General features: G+C 41.7%; 1 protein-coding gene across 1 annotated transcript in view; it reads left to right on the top strand.

Moving 5' to 3' along the window:
- The window catches only part of Ryr2 (ryanodine receptor 2), a 533,102-nt gene that overhangs the window by 262,976 nt on the left and 251,203 nt on the right, over nt 1–18,923 (top strand). The window contains exons 12-14 of the mRNA XM_060372656.1: nt 10,828–10,992; nt 15,124–15,245; nt 16,317–16,500. Coding sequence (XP_060228639.1) covers nt 10,828–10,992; nt 15,124–15,245; nt 16,317–16,500 — 471 coding nt within the window. The remainder of the gene's footprint in view (nt 1–10,827; nt 10,993–15,123; nt 15,246–16,316; nt 16,501–18,923) is intronic.

The raw sequence follows: 18,923 nt of genomic DNA, 5'->3' as shown, positions 1-18,923 counted from the left end.
TGTCCTTCCTCAAGAGCCATCCATCGTGTTTTTTGAAACAGGGTCTCTCACTGGCCTGTAAGCTAGACTAGCTGGCCAGCGAGCCCCTGAGAGATCTACCCAATTTTACTCCCAGAGCTGGAAGTACAAGCGTTTGTCTAATTTTTATTTTAATGTGGATTCTAAGGATAAAACTCAGATTCTCACTCTTACAAGGTAAGTATGTTACCACCGACTTTTCACTCGAGCCCCCCTGCCCCTACACGCACAGAACGATGTGCCATTTTCTTTCCCCGGGCAGTGTCAGTGATGGATAGGACCCGTATGTTGCACTTTTCCTTCTTTTCAGTAAGAAAAATGAGCACTTTCATCCTGGAAGACAAAAGTGCCTTCTTTTCGGTGTGTGTTTGACTCAGGTATTCGTGAAGTGTGCCTTCAAGAGCCTCTTTTTTTTTTTGGCAAGTGGAAATGCTGAACTTTTTGTTTTAGACTCTATTGGTATCTTGAGCTTTATGAATTCCAAAATGAAAGTCAAACCTGAGGTTTTTATCTCAGCTACCAAGGAAGGGAGAGCACAAGTTAAAGGCCATCTTGGGGTGACAGAGTGAGTTCCAGGCCAGTCTGGTCAAATTTGTAAGTTCCTGACTCACACATAAAAAATGTGAAAAGGTTACATAGCTCTACCAGTCGTATAGCTCAGTGGTGGTGTGAGGGGGGCACTCTCCCAGCATGCATGAGGCCCTGGGCTCCATCACTGCCCTGCCTCTACTCTGGTGGAGCTCTGTATCTATATCAGCAGTCCTTCAGTGTTTCTGGTTGAGACATTCTTTTCATCGTGTGGTTCTGGTGAGTAAACAGCCTTGGTCATACCAAATTCTTCCCCTGGGCACTATTACATTCCCAGGTTTCTTCTGACCTTTAATTCGGGGAAAGGGTATCAATAAGTTTCCCAGGCTGCCTTTGAACTTCACTGAATAGAGACCTTGGACTTGGCAGTCTTGCTGCCTTGCCTTCCACACGAGCAGCTGTACTTGAAGGCCTATCCCCTGAGGCCATATTCTCAAAACTTATATATCTGGAAGATCATTCTTCCTTAGGATTCATAGATAACAAGGGTTTAAAATATGTTACAGAAGATAAAAACAAATAAACCAATGCTACTAGTTGACAACAAAGACGTATTTTGAGGTTGTCGCAGGGGTGCCTGTGACACTGATGTGAATGAATGCTCAGTAGCCAATCTCAAGTTTAGAAGTTGACAAAAAAAAATCCCCAGTTGAATTCAGTAGAAATTGAATCAGATATAGGACATAGTTTATAATGTAAGTCACATGGGCGCCCTGTTAAAGAAGAGTCGAAATAATGAAGAATGGATTTTCATGCCTGTAGGTTTTATAAGGTATACTTTCCACTTAGAACTTTTAACTTCCTCTCATGGATGTCTTTAGATGTCACTTTTAATCATAAGGTAGGACCTGCCATATATATATATATATATTACACCAGTGTAATTTTCTTGTAGTTTAAAATGCTACTGACATATTCCTTGGTAGGTGAACTCGCAGCTTTCCCTCCCTCGTGCACCACGAATAGAAGTCTTTTGGCACTGAGGTGATAGAATGACAGTCTCAAAGGAGACTAGCAATTCCATTAAAAGGACTCTGGAGATGAGGGCAAAAATAGATGGAAACATTTCTAGAGCTTCTTTGTGTATTGTTTTATTTAAGATTTTTATTTTTGGCTCAGAAAATATGAGATTTGAAGTTCTTTCCCTCCCTCCTTCCCTCCCTTCCCATTCTCCCTCACCTTACCTCAGACTTGCCTTGTATCTGGGTATGACCTTGAACTTCTTATCCTCCTGCCTCAGCTCCCAAATGCTAGGAATACCGTGCCTGGTATATGCATTTGCTGCTAGGGATCCAGCCCAGGGCTTTAGGCATGCTAGAAAAGCAGCCTCTCAGCTGAGCCACGTCTCCAGCCCTCAAAGAGTACACTCACACCAAGAAGAGCAAAGCTTAGCAGTTTGTAGTGTGCCGTATAATCTGCCTTTCAAATTTGATGCTCTCTGTCATTTTGATCTAGTAATGAGCTTGTGGCATTTAAAGATTATTTTCAATCTTCATTAGGCAGTTGTAGAAACTGATGCTTCATTAAACTGATCCAGACTTAACCCTCGGTGATAAATCTTAATAAACAGAGAAGGGAAGTCACTCACTTGTCTTTGTTTGCATTTCAGAGTTCTCCAGTGAGTAAGGGGGTAAACAGTTTTTTTTTTTAAAGTAGATTTATTTTTACATTATTTCTCTCATAAAAACAGCTATACAAAATTATCAGTGGGCAGCCAGGAAGGGAATTAAAGCATAACAGATGGGAGCGGACATTGAGAGATGGAAATAAGAACAAAGTGTAAGTGTGTGTGTTTGTACATGTGTGTGCGCGTACACACGCGTGAGTGTATGTCTAAATGAAACCTGGTACTTGGCATGCTAACTAAAAAAAAAAAAATAACAGAAAGCCCCAACCTCACAGCTTAAATGGAGATGAACTTTGCCTGTATCAGGATTAAATTCAAAGGCGCTGCATATAATGACCTTGCAAGAGAGGAGCTGAGAAAATAAAAGTGGTAGAGAAGACGGTTTTCCTAGGAAACAGACAAATTCGATTGCATGCATGCCAATTCTCTTTTTAATAGCAGTCAGCATGAATGGGAGCGCCACTCACCCTTCCATGGTGCTGAGAGTTGTTGTCAGGGCCCGGCCAGAGAAGCAGAAGTACGGCGATACCTGCACGTTCAGGGACTTACTGTGGAGCTTTGTCTGCTGATACCTAAGGGCTGCCTGTGGGAGAAGGACACCCACAGTGCAGCCGGGCCAAGGGGAGAACCTTGAGGCCTGTTTTTCCAGTGACCAGCTATTCTCATTGTATTAGGACATTGTAAAGAAGCACATTAAATCTTCTTGTCACAGAGTTCATGTGGAGGTCACAGGACAAACTGGGGCATTTGGTTTTCTCCTTCCACCATAGAAGTGCCGGGTTTAAGACCCAGGTCCTCAGCCTTGGCAGCAGACGCCTCTAGCTGCTGGCCTGTTTCTAATGCTGCACATTCTATTTTGACCTTTTAGTTCTTCTGAACTTTAGCTGTTGTTTGTCTTAAGGTATGTAACTAAATATTATTAATAACTTAATGTGTAATTTAAAATGGTCAAGACTATCCTTGTTCAAGATTAAAGACCTGTCAGTTTCCTCCATCAATTAGTCACCCAGCACTTCTATAGGATAAAGATGATTGATGCCAGCCAGTACTAGAAGAGTCCAGATAACAGATCCACAGCACTAGTTTTAGTGTGTGCCTGAGTCTAGCTTGGTAACAACAGTGCTTCTGTGTCTCTTACTAAGGCCACTGTTGGCTCAGAAATATTTTCCACTTCATAACAAGCCAGATTAGCACGCCCATTTGGAAGCATTCTTTTCTACTTTTAAAGCCATTTCCTAAAAGGAATTATCTGAGTGTCTTGTTGGCATATTTTCTGTGGATCAGGGGTAGGAATATGTAGTCTTTGCTTAATTCATTCACATAACATATTGTCATTGAGAAGTGGCCTTTTGTGTACCTAGGCAGATGGCTCAGCATTTAAGAGCATGTGATGCTATCGAAAGGCCAGGAGCGACATTCTCAGGACTCAGTTTGGGCAGCTCACAGCTCTAACTCCGGTTCTGAAGTACCTGATGCATCTTCTTGCCTTTGTGACACTTGCATTCAGGTGTGCATGCCCACACACAAATGGACATAATTAAAAACAAATCTTTTTCCAGAGCTTGATATTTGCAGACAAGGTTCAGATCCCAAGGATATAGAATAATTTCAACAAATAGCACACTGATCAATCATGGAAGACAGTATTCATGCCAGTATATAAATGTCTGCACAGTGATGGGTTGAAAATATGTTCTTGAGAACTTATAGTCCCTAAGATCTAAAAATGGACAAAAATAGCTATGAGTGAATAAATGGCAAGATGATAGCAATGATCTCAGGGTTTCTTTGATTGGTATAACAGGAACCTGATGGGTAGATCAGTTATACAAATTAAACTGTGTGGCCTTTTGAGCCAAGTTTCTATTTAACAGCAGAAAATATGTTTATCTTAGAGTGTGTTGTGTTTTGGTCTGTTTTGCTTTGGTTTGCTTTATATGAAATGGGGTCTTACTCCAAACCCCAAATCTTGCTTGGAACTTACTTTGCATCCCAAAATGGCCTCAAACTCATAGCAGTCCCCTTGCTGAAGTCATCCTCCCATTGCTGAGGTTACAGGCATGAGCCACCATGTCTGGCCGCAAGAGCACTTTTGGTATCTGTGTAATTTTCAGATTGGGTATTCCTTCTGATGTTATTTCAGTTCCATTGACTTTTTGTCTTCTAATTCCTGTGGTTTTCAGCCAACCCAGTGTTCTGATTATTGCTATCAGTTTGTGTGTGTGTGTGTGTGTGTGTGTGTGTTTGAAAGAAATACACATTGTAATTGTTGACAGTAGTCGCCTATCTGTATATTCCTTGTGTGTATAAAGGATTTTTCTCCTGGCTTTTAAATATATTTTATATGTATAATAGAAGCTTTAATGAATAGAGAAATGGCTCAGTGGTTAATGTGGTTGGAGCGTAAATATGAGGACCAGCATTTGGATCCCCTGAACTTATGTGGAGCTCCAGGCTTAGAAGACAGAGGCAGGGCTCCCCAGAGCAAGGTGGCTGTGTAGTCTAGCCTTATCAATGAGCTAGAGCTTTGATTGAGTAAATAGCTTTGCCTCAGTAAATTAGGTAGAAGAGAAATGAGAATAATTCCCAGCATCTAACTTGGGCTTGCACATGTACAAGAACACGTGTAACTTTACCCACACATGTGCTCACACACGTACACATGTAAAATTATGCACATGTGCACATATAAACACATGAAAATGGGAACATAAAAATAGCTGTCTTAAGGTCTTTGTCTTCTAGCTGTGTGATCAGGATCAACATTTACATTGCTTCCCCACATACACAATTCTTTTTTTGACGTTTACTTTGATATCAGAAATTATAGAGTTTGGGCACTGAATTTTGCTCACCCCCACCCTAGCCCACCTTGCCCTGCCCTGCCCTGCCCTGCCCTGCCCTAAGACGTATTTCACTTTTGCAGGCAGATAACTGTTAAACTGAAACCTGTTTCCTTGGCAGTGAGCAGTTGCTTATATTTCTATTCAGTTCTCCTGGCTCCACCTGCCGCATCATTCTGAACCTCCTCCTCGTGTACACAAGTTTTTGGTCGAGAAGGATTGGTTTCTATAAAGATTTTTGGATCCCTCTGGTTCTGAGTGTGTCTCTTTCAATACCTCAAGCCACAGAGGCAGTTTTCTCCTTTTGCCTGAAAGGTACTTACGGAGCCAGGTACACCCTGAGGAAAAGGCCGGCATCTGTAAGCCAGGCTAAATGTCGTTTGCCTTTCTAAAGAGTTCTACTGTCCAACTCCTCTCTGCTGTTCTGATTTTCCAAAAATTATGATAGTGAGCCATGAGAAGTACAACCAATCTCAGTTTTCTAAAGCATAGTAATTTGATCGAAAGGAATACCATTCAAGACTCAATGAGACCAATTAAAGGCCCCGATTTGAGGAAGTCGGGAGTTTTTGTGCGGTTACCACTTCCCTCATCTGCTTACTCTACTTGAATATAGGCTCATTTTTTACTGGAGGCTTTTATCTATGTCATCCACTTGGCTCATGATGCTCTGTACTTTTTGTTGTTCAACACATCTGAGACAGCTGAGCACAGGGCATGGATTTGATACACACACTCTTTTTCCAGTAATGCTCTCGGAAGCCTAGAGTCTTTACCTGGAAGTACAATGCAGCACATCCCTTTCTAAACAATGTGTCCAGCGATGCCTTAGCAGCCTGGAACCCCTACTTCCAGTGAGCTACAGGCATACCCCCCTTTTTATATGGGATAAGTTTTTTTTTTTCTCACCTTAACAACCATTAAACTTAGAGTCTAGAAGGATTGGAAGATCAGTCCAGCCCAGACAGGTTTGAAGCATGTGTACAATCAGCCAAACAGTGTCCCTTAGTGAATTTTCAGGGGGAAACTCTTTTTCCATCTTATGTCTGTGCATAATCGGGCGTGCATTTGATTACAATCAGAAGCATTGTGTGACAGGAAGTTCACAGTAGGCTTGATCTCTCAATAAGCAACATAGAGAACTTCTCAAAATACGCCCCTAGTAAACAAACCATTCCTTCCTTTAGTCCCATAAAAAAGAAGTTCAACCTCTGTGCCAGAGCAGCTTGGTACCCATGGGGGACCTCCCCCTTCTCTGAGGAGAAGGAGAGGGGAGAATGGGAGGAGAGGTGTGTAAGGGGAGATTGGCAGAGGGGGGCTGCAATCAGGATGTAAAGTGAATAAATAGGTAAATACATAAAGAGAAATAAATGAAGCTCCTTGGGTTTAAGAGATGGCTCAGCAGTCAAGAACCTACCTTACTCTTACAGAGGATTGGCGGTCAATTCCCAGGACTCACCCACACTGGGAGGCTAACAGCTGCCTGTAACTCCACCTCGGGGCGATCCACACCCTCCCTGACCTCCACCAGCACCTGCAGTCACAGGCTCATTCCTCCACACAGACAGAGTGTTTCTGATCTGTGGTCCCCGTGACTAAAGACAACTTTACACGTTTGCAAATCCCTGTGAGCTCTTGTTTCAGTCTTTTGAGCAAGAGACCAAGAACCCTGAGATACCCAGCCCCAACCCTGTGCTGGAATGCCTGACTGTTTTCATCTGATTTTCTCCTACTCCAGAGCTATAAGAAATGAACAAAGAAAAGAACAGCCAGGACCCTGGGTGCTTCCTTCAGCTTTCTTTGTCTCATGTCATTTCAGCAAGTTCTTACCTGACTCAAGGTTGCCATTACAATCAGAACACAGTCCCTTGGAAATCTCCTCATTAAAACCCCTTGCAGTGACTGTGGCCCATTACAATAAAGAGCCAAAAAACCTCTGTGCACAGCTAATGAGTGCAGGACTTCTCAAAACACAAATAATTAGACCATAAACTAATTTCCCAGATAAAAGAACAAAAATGTTGAGAGGCTCATTGTTTTCTTCTGAAGAGATAATTACATTGTTATATTTTCCAGAATTTAATTTTCCCATCGACAGGGTTGGCGTAAGTAGATCAGCACTCCATCTCATCTGATAGAATGAAATTACAATAGTCTATCTGTTTTATTGCTGATTCTTAGACTACTGTTGCAAGTTATTTGCATAATAGTTCATTCAACTTAGTTGATAGTTGTATGCTTTTGAGGTGACCTTGACCTCTCTGTACTGAGAATTGAAACTTATTTAAATTTGAAGTTTATCTGCTCATTCACTTTAGGGTCATAAAGGTTCATTAATTATCAGTACAAAAGAAAGAGAAAAAAAGTCAGATGGGATAAAGACTCTGACTTTTTTGTTTTGTGTTAATTTTTTTCTCTGCAGTCATTTATTTATTTATTTATTTAGCTATCATATATTATATGCTGACCACAAGTTTCCCTCCCTCTTTTTTCCCCAGCCACCCTCTTCTACCTCTCCTTTCTCCCAGATTCACTCCTCCTCCATTTCCCTGTTAAAAAAAAAAAAGGAGCAAGCTTCTCAGTGATATCAACTGAACATGGCATAACAAGTTACAATATGACTAGGCATAAACCCTCATATTAAGTCTGGACAAGGCAATTCAAGAAGAGGGCCTTCCTACGTAGCCTTGTTTAGCCTGGAATCTGCTGTGTAGAGCAGGCAGGCCTTAGACTTGAAGCAATCCTACCTCACGTGGATCTCAAGAACTGATATGATAGGCATGTTCTACCATACTTAGCCTTCACTTTTGCTTTGTTTGAATGGTTCCTTTAGATAAAAAACAAACAAACAAACTCAAATAATTTTTACTTCAAGGTATTCTTCAGTGAACATTTATATAGTAGATGGGCTTAGTCAGTTCAGCGCTTGCCTTCATTAGGAGAACATGACTTTGATTCTCAGAACCCATGTAAAAAATCTGGGTGTGGCGGCATGTCTTTATAATCCCAGTATTAGAAAGGCAGAGACTGGCAGATCCCTGGGGCTTGCTGCCCTGCCAGCCTAGCATCCTTGGTAAACTTTCCCAGTGTGATACCCTGTCTCAGAGAGCAAATGGGGACAGTGCCTAGGAAATAATTCTCAAGGCTATTTTCTGGCTTTCACAAGCAAGTAAACACAGACACACCCACACACCCCAATTTCATCAATAATCAAATAACCAAAGACCTAGAAACAACATAACATCAACTTAGCAAGTGCAGTTATTCGGTGAAAGCATGAATGAGGAATAAGAAGGCATCCATTCAGCTTTGAGACTGCAATTTTAAGAAACATGACAGGACTAGAGAGATGGTCTCTGTGCTTAAGAGCGCTGGCTGTTTTCCAGAGATTGAGGGTTCGATTTCCAGAACCCATGTGGCAGCTTACAATTGTTGTAACTTCAGTTATTGGGGATCCAGGGCCCACATCTGGCCTCCAAGCATGCTAGGGATGGCACATGGTATATAGACATGCATACAGGTAAAACAAAACAACAACAGCAACAACCAAAGTAGTGCTTTTTGATTTTGCAGAGAGAGAGAGAATTCAGATCCCAGCACTCACATCAGGTGGCTCACTGTTGCCTGTAACTCCAGCTCCAAGGGATATGTTACCCTTTTTCTGTTCTGGCTTCAGAGTGCCTGTAGCTATGTGTACACACACACACACACACACACACACACACCCATGCACATACACATGCACATACACCTTCAAAGAAGGAATTTCGAAAATTTTGACCTAGTGAGTTCCTGAATCTCAGCCCTTCTTAAAAACACAAAACTCTGCCGTCTGTTTTGGAAACTGCAGGAGCAGAAACTACAGCTTTAATTAGTTTGAGGGAAATAAGATTCCGTTATCACTGACAACTGCATGAATGTCAGCACCCTCACAGGCATTATGGCCAAAGTCGTTCAGGCTGGCTGAAGGGATTTTATTTTTAAATTCCAAATATGTTCAAGTGCTGTCTCATTTTTGTTCTGACCCTTTAAAGAGATACTTTTATTTGTAGATGACAAGACTGAGCCGTAGGCTAGAAAGATGGCTCAGCCATTGTGAGCCCAGCTGCTCTTCCAAAGGAACCAATTTGCTTTCCAGCACCCAGTCAGGGGCCCCACACCCCTGTAACTCCATATCAAAGGGCTCTGATGTATACTTCTGTTTTCCAGAGTCACTTGTACACACACCCCAGACACACATAGATGAAAATTATTAAAAACAATTTTTAAAAAAATTATTATTTATTACTTATAGAGTACTCTGCCTGCATGTGTGTGCCCACATAGAAGAGGGCACCAGATTTCATTATAGACGGCTGTGAGCCACCATGTGGTTGTTGGGAATTGAACTCAGGACCTGTGGAAGAGCAGACAGTGCTCTTAACCTCTGAGTCATCTCTCCAGCCCACCCACCTTTTACTATTCATTAACTTATTTTTTTATGCTTGCTTAACCCTTTTACAGGTAGGGCAGTTGGTGCCCTTGAAAGACTAACACCTATTGTGTCCTGCTTATAGGCAACCTGGACAGTCCGACTGTTCCGGATAATACCTTTCGATATTTTTCTCAGAAGCAGTCTTTATTTTATAGTTTGTTTCTGAGATTGGGGGAATGTTAATCTGTGTTTTCCATTGCTGTAACAAATCGCATCCCCATAAATTCATGGCTATATTAGCCACATATGGCTGTAATTTTCCTGTTTGTCCTTCTGGCCCTATGCACTTGACTCATCTTGCACTTTGTTTTACCTGAGATAAAGATCCAATCCGTAGAAGCTGAATACTTACTTCCTGAAGAGGCCAATCTGGATGCCAAGATTTTGGTGAAATTATTGTCACATCTGCTCCTGTGTCTGCTAGACCTTTAATTACAATGCCATTTATTTTTATTTTTAGCTTAGGTCTCTGATCATTTAGAGCAGTTCGCTAATATATTGTTTTGTGGTATTTCTTGAACTTTTTTGTTTATCCATTGAAGCTGTTCTGTCCTTGATTAAATCCAGAGCAGTGTTGTTTTTAACAACAGGCATTAACTCTTTTAATTGCTCTGTGGATGAGTTTCTCCTACGCTGACAGGAAACGACGGAATCGAATTTGATGCTGGGGCCTGTGCCAGGTCCCTTTGGGTATTTCCCGAAGGCAAAGGGTTACCTTGCCATGTCTTGTTGATCTGTGCTTGTTAGTCCAATGCCTGCACTAGGTATATCTTCAGCATACTCCAGAAGGCTGGGGCCTTCTTTTTGGATCATATTTAGAAAATTCACTATTTCTGAGGGTTCAGGGTTCAAGGCCCATGCTGGGTGCCAGGATGTTGTTTTAAATAATGAAAATCCCAACTGTTCTATTTTACCAATCAAGATGTAGGAACCAGATGCTGGGGTGGAAACCTGCTAGTTCAGAGAGGCAGAGAAAGCACCCAGCTGACCTTCCTTCTCAGTTCAGGTCTGGATGGAAAAAACCCAAAGGCTCATGAGTTCAGCTGACAGACCTGGAGGAAAAGGCCCAAAAACCCAAGACCTAAGCTAAAGCCCCAAAGAGCCAGCTCAAAAAACCCAAGCCAAAAAGCCAATAAAAATAATATTTGGCCGTTGCCATTACTTCAGGGGACCTAGAGAACTGACATTTTTAAGGAATGGTTTTATAAGATAGTATTCTAATGACATAGACTAGTGATTTTTTTTTTAAATATATGTTACTCTCATTTTATACATAGGAAAAATTGGATGTGGGGGTGAGAAAAGAAGTCGATGGCATGGGAACCTCAGAAATCAAGTATGGAGACTCCATTTGCTATATACAACATGTAGACACAGGCCTGTGGCTAACCTACCAGTCTGTGGATGTGAAATCAGCACGAATGGGATCCATACAGCGAAAGGTAAGATCATACACAAATGCACCTTATTGCAGCCATATTTGCAACGAAAAAAAAAATTTTTTTTTTCAATGCAGTTTATTCAGGAACCTTGAACAATCCTCGGACCCTGGGGAAAGCCAGCCCACAGCTTAAATAGCCTCTGGGTAGCCAACCCAGGCGTGCCACGTGGGCAATGCAGATAGGTCCACATACATGGAAGCAAGCCAGATCCTCAGCCTTAGCCAAATGTGGAATTGTTCGTGACAGAGAGCACTCACGATCGGGAAGGTGGAAGGCAGAAACAACGAAAAAATTTAAACACAAAAACTAATGGTGTCAGCCACCTGCCTTGGGTTTATCGTTTTACACTCTAAAGGTTGAGGTCCACCATTTGTTCTTTAGTATTTCATCCAAAAGATTCTGAAGATCGCTTTGCTTGCCCGTGCGTGTATCCCTAGTGCCCCATTTTCCAGATCCCATTTGTGTATCTGAGAATGTGATAGTAACTACTATCAATGAATTAAGAGATTTCCAGCCATGTGAATCCTGGGCAACAATCCTGCCATAATAGAGTTCGGTTTGTTTGTTTGTTTGTTTGTTTGTTTTAGGGTGATCCCTTGCTGGGATTTTCTCAGTGATGTATAGGATTACGGTTTGGGGGTTTACATATTCAAATATTAGGGGAATAAACACTCTGTCTTCCATGTTCTGTCTTACTCTTCCCAGTTTTCTTCGTCCCTCATTCTTCATTCTACCCCTCTTGCTCACGAGATAGTCGTTCTCCTTGGTGGTGCTACCCTTCCAGGCCTGCCTGCATTCTGTTAAACCTTCCATTGTTTCTTTTCTTTTTTGGGACAGAGTTTCACTGTGTAGCTCTGGCAGTTCTCACACTACTCTGTGCTGGCCTTGAACTCACAAAGATCTGCCTGCCTCTGCCTCTCAGGTGCTGAGATGAAAGGAATGGCTGTACCACCATTCCTGGCTCCTTTGCCCAATTTCTAGAGCCAGTGTGTTTTTTTAAGCACACCTTTTGCCATCCCTCAGAAAACCATAGCTTTTCAGTTTCGGGGTGGGCTGTTTCTTCTCTTTAGTGCAGCTGAAGGTTTATCCATTCTTCACAGCCTAAACTTAAACGATCACATTGAAGTCCTTGCCTTCACAGCCTGTCCACTCTATGCCCTCTGTCCTCTGAAGGCATTCATAGAGAGCTTCCTGAATTTTAAGGACACTCCCTATGCAGTTCGATTTACTCTGTATTGCACTTTGAATGAGAAATGTCCTACAAGTTAATCCTCTCTGGAAATGCCCTTCTAGACACACTTAAAACTGTGCCTCTTTAATCCCCTAGGTGCTTCTCAATCCATGCAAAGTTATAATCACAGTTAAGTATCACAGAGTCCAAATTGCTGATGCTGTGTTTGGAGAGCCACAGAAGGAACGCAGGAGACATGCTGAGTGGTCCGTGCACCTACTATGGTTCTCTTATAAACATGCTTGTTCTTCTGTGGTCTGGCCATGTTCCCCCTCAGTAAACTTCTGTGTTTCTTTCAGTTGTTTTGAGATTTAAGTTTCCTTATATATTATTATTATATTGTTATTATTATTATTAATTAATTATATCCTTTTCTCTAAAAATCTTCATCTGTCTTTTTTAAAATTTTATGCTGTTTTCATTTAATTCACTACAAATTTTTCTTACTGTGAATTTTTACTCCTGTTTTGTAGGTGTTATGGGTTTTTGCATCCTTGGAACTACTGAGACTTTTGTTTTCAAGTAGTATCATTTTATTACTTTTTGTTAGTTTTTTTGCACCTAACAGTGATTGCTGAGTTTTATCAGTTAAAGCTGATAAAAACCATGTTTTAGCTTCCTTTAGATTGTTCATATAATTAAGGTACCAGACGTCTAATTACTAAGGAATCTTTACATTCATAGAATTAAACCCTACTTGACCATAGCCCATTATTCTGGTAAAATCCTACTATATTTAATTAGCTCATTTTATTCAGGATTATTACATATATTCATGAGGAAAATTAAATTCTCTTTATGAGTCATTAAGTTTTCATTTCATGTAATTTGCATGTTTATTAATTTCCACATGTTCTGAGACATCACTCTTCATTGGTCTCCTTTCAACCACGTGAAAATGAAATGACTTTTCCCAGACCACGGACTTATAAAGACAGATGAGAAGACATAGTTTGCCAACCCATGGTCTAGGATGTCAGCTCTCTGAAACTGTAACACTGTTCATGTAGGCAACCATCCAGCCCTAAGGTCCTCTAGCTAGTGAGCCTTAAATTATCCTTCCAGTGTTTTCTAAAAACAAGCTATGTGTAATTAATTTTATACCTAGTTGAATGAAACTCCTTTAGAATATTGGGGATTACTGTTATTTTTGAGATAGAGTTTTGTTTTGTTTCCCAGGCTAAACTTTGGGGTTCAAACCTCAACTTCTAGGTTCTGGGACTATAGAAATGTGCCCCCATGGCTATCTCTGTTGATTATTCCTTTGGGTTAGCCAGGCCTTTTGCTGTTTATTTTTGCTGTTGATATTCACAGAGTATTATATTATCATAATCAACTTCCTGTATTGTCTGTTTTTGTTTCTATTTTATTTCCAGCCAAATTTGTGTGAGGTTTATTTTTGTATCTTCCCAGAGAATCGAATTTTGGATTTACTCATCGTTTCTAGTGTCTTGCTTCTATTTCATTAAGTTCAACTTTTATCTTCATCATTTCACTTCTCCACTTTGTTAGGTGTCCTTTTCGTGAGACTTTTTATACATTATTTTCGTATTTTTTCTGTTAATAAAGGCAAGCAAGAGAAGCATCTTGCCTTTGAGTACAGATTTGTGTCTCATTGATTTTTGCTTCAGGGGTTCCTCCTTAACTCAGGATACTAGATATCTTAACTCAAGATATTTAATAATTTTAGTCCCAGTTATAAATTCTAGTTCATACAGTTGATTCAGGGTGCTGGTTACCTTTCAGTAAGTGTTGAATGGAGGGTGCTGAAGGGCCCTACTGGCTCCTCACATATTTTCTGCAGCTGATTGACTGAGGCCATTGAAGGGTGAGTACCGTGACGGACAGGACAGAAAAGAAGCCCCGGGGAGATTTGCAACTATGCTAGTATTCTCTTTTGTGGTGTGTATGTTGGTCACCCGTGCGTGTGATCTCTTTGGCAAATTCATTGCTCGTGCACTGAAGAGATGTGCATTTCTCTCCCTGTGCTATGCTTATATGGAATGTTCAAGATATAAAAACTAACAAAGAACATGCATGTGTGGGTCTGCATATGTGAGTGTTTGTGTGCATATGTTTGTGAGTACATGTGTGTATATGGGTGAGTGTATGCATTTATGGGGATCTTAATGTGTGTGTGTGTGTGTGTGTGTGTGTGTGTGAGACCTCAACGTCAGGGGTTAGTGCATAGTGATCAGCCCGCAGTACAGCTGGTGATATTACAGAGTAATACAAAGGATGTATAATGTTGCCTTCTCCGTTGGTTTACAGTTTTCTGACTGTGGATAAATCACTGAATGTAGATATGGGCCAATGTTTTACTGTTGTTTCCTTCAACTTAAAACATTTATTAAACCGTCTTTAAAACAATAGCATAATCAGCATACGCCATGGCTATTTTGTGCAGGGACCTTGCTTCTCATGTACTCTGAACACAATGGTATCCCTTTGCCTGGTTTTGATTCTATTTATTATTATGGCTCAATTAAAAAATGATTTATTTTTTTTCTTTCATGCATGAATGCATTTCATTGTACTTAGATCTACCCTTCACTCCTTTGACTCTAATTCCTTCCAGGCCCCGTTCTCCTGGCTCAGCTTTCAAGAGGGTTTTTTGAAATCAGTTTTTGTCAAGGAGGAGTTCTTGTGATTGAATCCGTGGTCTTTCCAAAGCGAGGCAGCCACTCAACCACTGATCTATACCCCTAGCCCTCATTATTCTTTTAGTTTCACATAGAGTCTCACTAGGTCACCAAGGCTGGTCTTGCGCTCTGTCTGCATGCCTCCTGTCTACCCACTGAGTATCTAGGGTTACAGGGTCGTGCCTGCACACAGGACAAGAGCGTATCTCCTTCAGGATGCCTTGCTGGAAAGATGACTCTGTTCCCACGCTCCTGCAGGCCATTATGCACCACGAAGGCCACATGGATGATGGCTTGAACTTATCCAGATCTCAGCATGAAGAGTCCCGCACGGCCCGCGTTATCCGGAGCACAGTGTTTCTCTTCAACAGATTCATAAGGTGATTTGTACAGTGATAGTTGTTTGATACTTTGTTTTTTGCTTTCTCCCTGGATTTACAAGCATATCATCCTAAAATACTCCGTCCTCATAAATATCTGCTTTGCCAGGCTCACAGAATATGATTAAACCTGCATCTTAGGAAATGTTAATTTGTGATAGACAGCTATCGGTCATGATGATTTTATAATCATTTTTTTGGTTGACTTATTAAATTCTGTGTTGTAGCAAGGATAATGACATCTAGATACTTGGTAAATTCCGGGCAGTGTTAAAAATACTGTGATTCTTAAAATGAATAATTTTTTTCTGCTTAATAATTGAAATAGTTGCTTACCCATGAAACAAATTATTATTTGGGTTTCCATTTGGTATCATTTATATTGTTGTAGCAGTCTACACAATACAAATTGATTATATTGATCTGGAAAACATGTAGAGGTGATGAAACTAGGAGCCAGTTTGTTTTGGTTGATAACACAACCTATGAAGCTTGGGTTCTGAAACCCTGGCTTGTGTATCAAGGGAACGAAGAAAGGACAGACACACAGACTTGCAGACAGTAAAGTTGAGGTCAGATGGGATCTGCTACTGAAAACGAGAACCCCAGCCTATATTTATTAGGTGTAGCACAGAGGGAGGGTTAGCTAGTCTTTATAGGAGTTCTCTGCAGGCCAGAAGTGTCAGGCTGTAAACATCCAGGAAGAAGCTGCTGCAATTGTTAGTCTCTGTATACCACAATGCAGCAAGGAAGATGTGGCCTCACGTCCTAAGGTACCTAGCACTATGAGGTGCTATCAGCTGGCTTTGTATTTGGACCATTTCTTCATTGGCCCAATAGGGTTTGCTGTAGAGGCATGACTCTGGATGCTGCAGTCTTAGATACGTGGATGCCATGTTACACACTTGTAGTATGAATATGGCCATTTTGGCTGGTAGAAAGGATGCTTCCCACATTCTTTTGACTATGCCTTCTTTAGAGAGGGTATCAATGTCAAATCACCTGCCAGTTGAAATACATTGAACTGAAATTGTAGGTCATTAACCTAGAGAAGTGTTTGCTGTGATTCAGGGGCCTGGACACTCTCAGCAAGAAAGCAAAGCCACCCACCATTGACTTGCCCATCGAGTCTGTGAGCCTGAGTTTGCAGGACCTTATCGGCTACTTCCACCCGCCAGACGAGCATTTGGAGCACGAGGACAAGCAGAACAGGCTGCGAGCACTGAAGAATAGGCAGAATCTCTTCCAGGAAGAGGTGAGATCACACCTGTTCCTTTTCTGTCACCCCCTTGGGAAAATGACTTTGCAATGAAGAAAATTATCTGTCCATTCCACATCTTTACACATCCCAGTAGAGAATAACAAGGCTGTTACTGAGCAGAGGGTCAGGCTTGGAAGAAACATGGTGATTGTCTTTATTTATGTGTCACTCCCCTGGCAAGGGACACTCATTTTACCATAAGCTTTCAGTGAGCCGTTTTTATCACTGCCATAAGAACATTGCTGGGTGGACTCCAGCGGAGGTAGTGCCATGTTATTTAATGCTCTCTGCTTTGTAATTGTCCCAGACTTGACTTTCATGGTTTTAGATTTGCAGCAAATTATTTGAAGGTGCTTCTTAGCTACATTCAAAGCCACGGGTTTAAAAACACAGCCCTAATAAGCTGAACAAATGAGCACTCTTTAATCCAACTGTTTTGTTTTGGCTCCATGAAGATAGGCCTGGCATACAGAAATTGGGGTACATTTACACTATGGAATACTACTCAGCAATTAAAAACAAGGAAATGAAATTTGCAGGCAAATGGTGGGAACTAGAAAAGATCATCCTAAGTGAGGTATCCCAGAAGCAGAAAAACACGCATGGTATATACTCACTTATAAGTGGATATTAGATCTCCAACCAAGGACCATGTATGGATATAACCTAGAACCACTGCTCAGATGTAGCCCATGGTAGCTCAGTATCCAAGTGGGTACCCTGGTAAGGGGAACAGGGACTATTTCTGACATGAACTCAATGGCTGGCTCTTTGACCTCCCCCACCCACCCAAGGGAGGAGCAGTCCTGCTAGGCCACAGAGGAGGACTTTGCAGTCAGGCCTGAAGATACCTGATAAGCTAGGGTCAGATGAAAGGGGAGCAGGTCCTCCCCTATCAGTAGACTTGTAAAGAGGTAAGGAGAAGATGAGGGAGGGAGGGTGGGATTGGGAGGGAATGAGGGAGTGGGATACAGCTGGGATACAAAGTTAATAAACTAACTAATATTAAAAAAAGAAAAAAGTGGATATGAGACATATAATATAGGATAAACATATTAAAATATGTACACCTAAAGAAGCTAAGCAAGAAGGAGGACCCTGGGTAAGATGCTCAATCCTCATTCAGAAAGGCAAACAGGACAGACATCAGAAGAGGGAGAAAAGAGGGAACAGGACAGGAGCCACCACAGAAGGCCTCTGAAAGACTCTATCCAGCAGGGTATCAAAGCAGATGCTGAGACCCATAGCCAAACTTTGGGCAGAATGCAGGGACTCTTATGAAATATGGGGGAGATAGAAAGACCTGGAGGGGATAGGAGCTCCATAAGGAGGGCAAGAGAACCAAGAAATCTGGGCCCAGGGGTCTTTTCTGAGACTGATACTCCAACCTAGGACCATGCATGGAGATAACCTAGAATCCCTGCACAGATGTAGCCTGTGGTAGCTCAGTCTCCCAGTGGGTGTCCTAGTAAGGGGAACAGGGACTGTCTCTGACATGAACTCTGTGACTGTCTCTTTGACTACTTCCCCCTGAGGGGGAAGCAGCCTTACCACACCACAGAGGAAGACAATGCTTTCAGTCCTGATGAGACCTGATAGGTTAGGCTAAGATGGAAGGGGAGGAGGACCTCCCCTATCAGTGGACTTGGGGAGGGGCATGGGAGGAGAAAAGAGAGGGAGGATGGATTAGGAGGGGATAAGGGAGGTGGCTACAGTTGTTATACAAAGTGAATAAACTAATTAATAAAAAATAAATTAATTTTAAAAAAACAGAAAAAGAAAATAGGCCTGGCTTCACACACACACACACACACACACACACACACACACACCCTTATGGGGCCTTGCAAACTATATAGCAGGCTACAGGAAACTACTTGAAAGAGCCTCAGGTTTCGGCTTGGAGTAGAAGCAACAAGAGCAATAACTCCTAAGGATGAAGATGAGCTCTGGGTCCCTGCATAAACAGAGTACCTCCAGCCTTTCATTTTGCATATATTACTTTTTGTGGTGCTGCAGACAAACCCAGGTGTGTTGTACAAGCGAGCGATGTGTCCCTGAGCTGCTTCTAGTGTCATGCGTGCCTTAGTGTGTATGATTTATTTAACCAGATGTCCCACTGCAAACAAACAAACAAACAAACAAAACACCTCATGTACCACACTTTATGCCAGAGTAAAACAACAACCAGTTTGCCTAATGTCTAGTGTCAACATTAGCTGACAGGTTTCAAGCCTTTCGGAGAAGGGTATTGGGGATGATAGAGCCAGGTAGGGGCTCAGCAGGCATTTCAATTCTGTGTTCTTAACATAGGAGTGATGATCTTTTTTTTCAAGAAAGAATTAAATTGGAGAGATATGGCTCAGAGGTTAAGAAGATGTACTGCCCTCATCTAGAAGCTGAGTTTGCTTCCCAGC

This window comes from Meriones unguiculatus, chromosome 19, assembly GCF_030254825.1.
Source record: "Meriones unguiculatus strain TT.TT164.6M chromosome 19, Bangor_MerUng_6.1, whole genome shotgun sequence".
Lineage (NCBI taxonomy): Eukaryota > Metazoa > Chordata > Mammalia > Rodentia > Muridae > Meriones > Meriones unguiculatus.
Note: the sequence above shows the minus strand (reverse complement) of the source record. Positions and strands in the feature narration are given on the sequence as shown.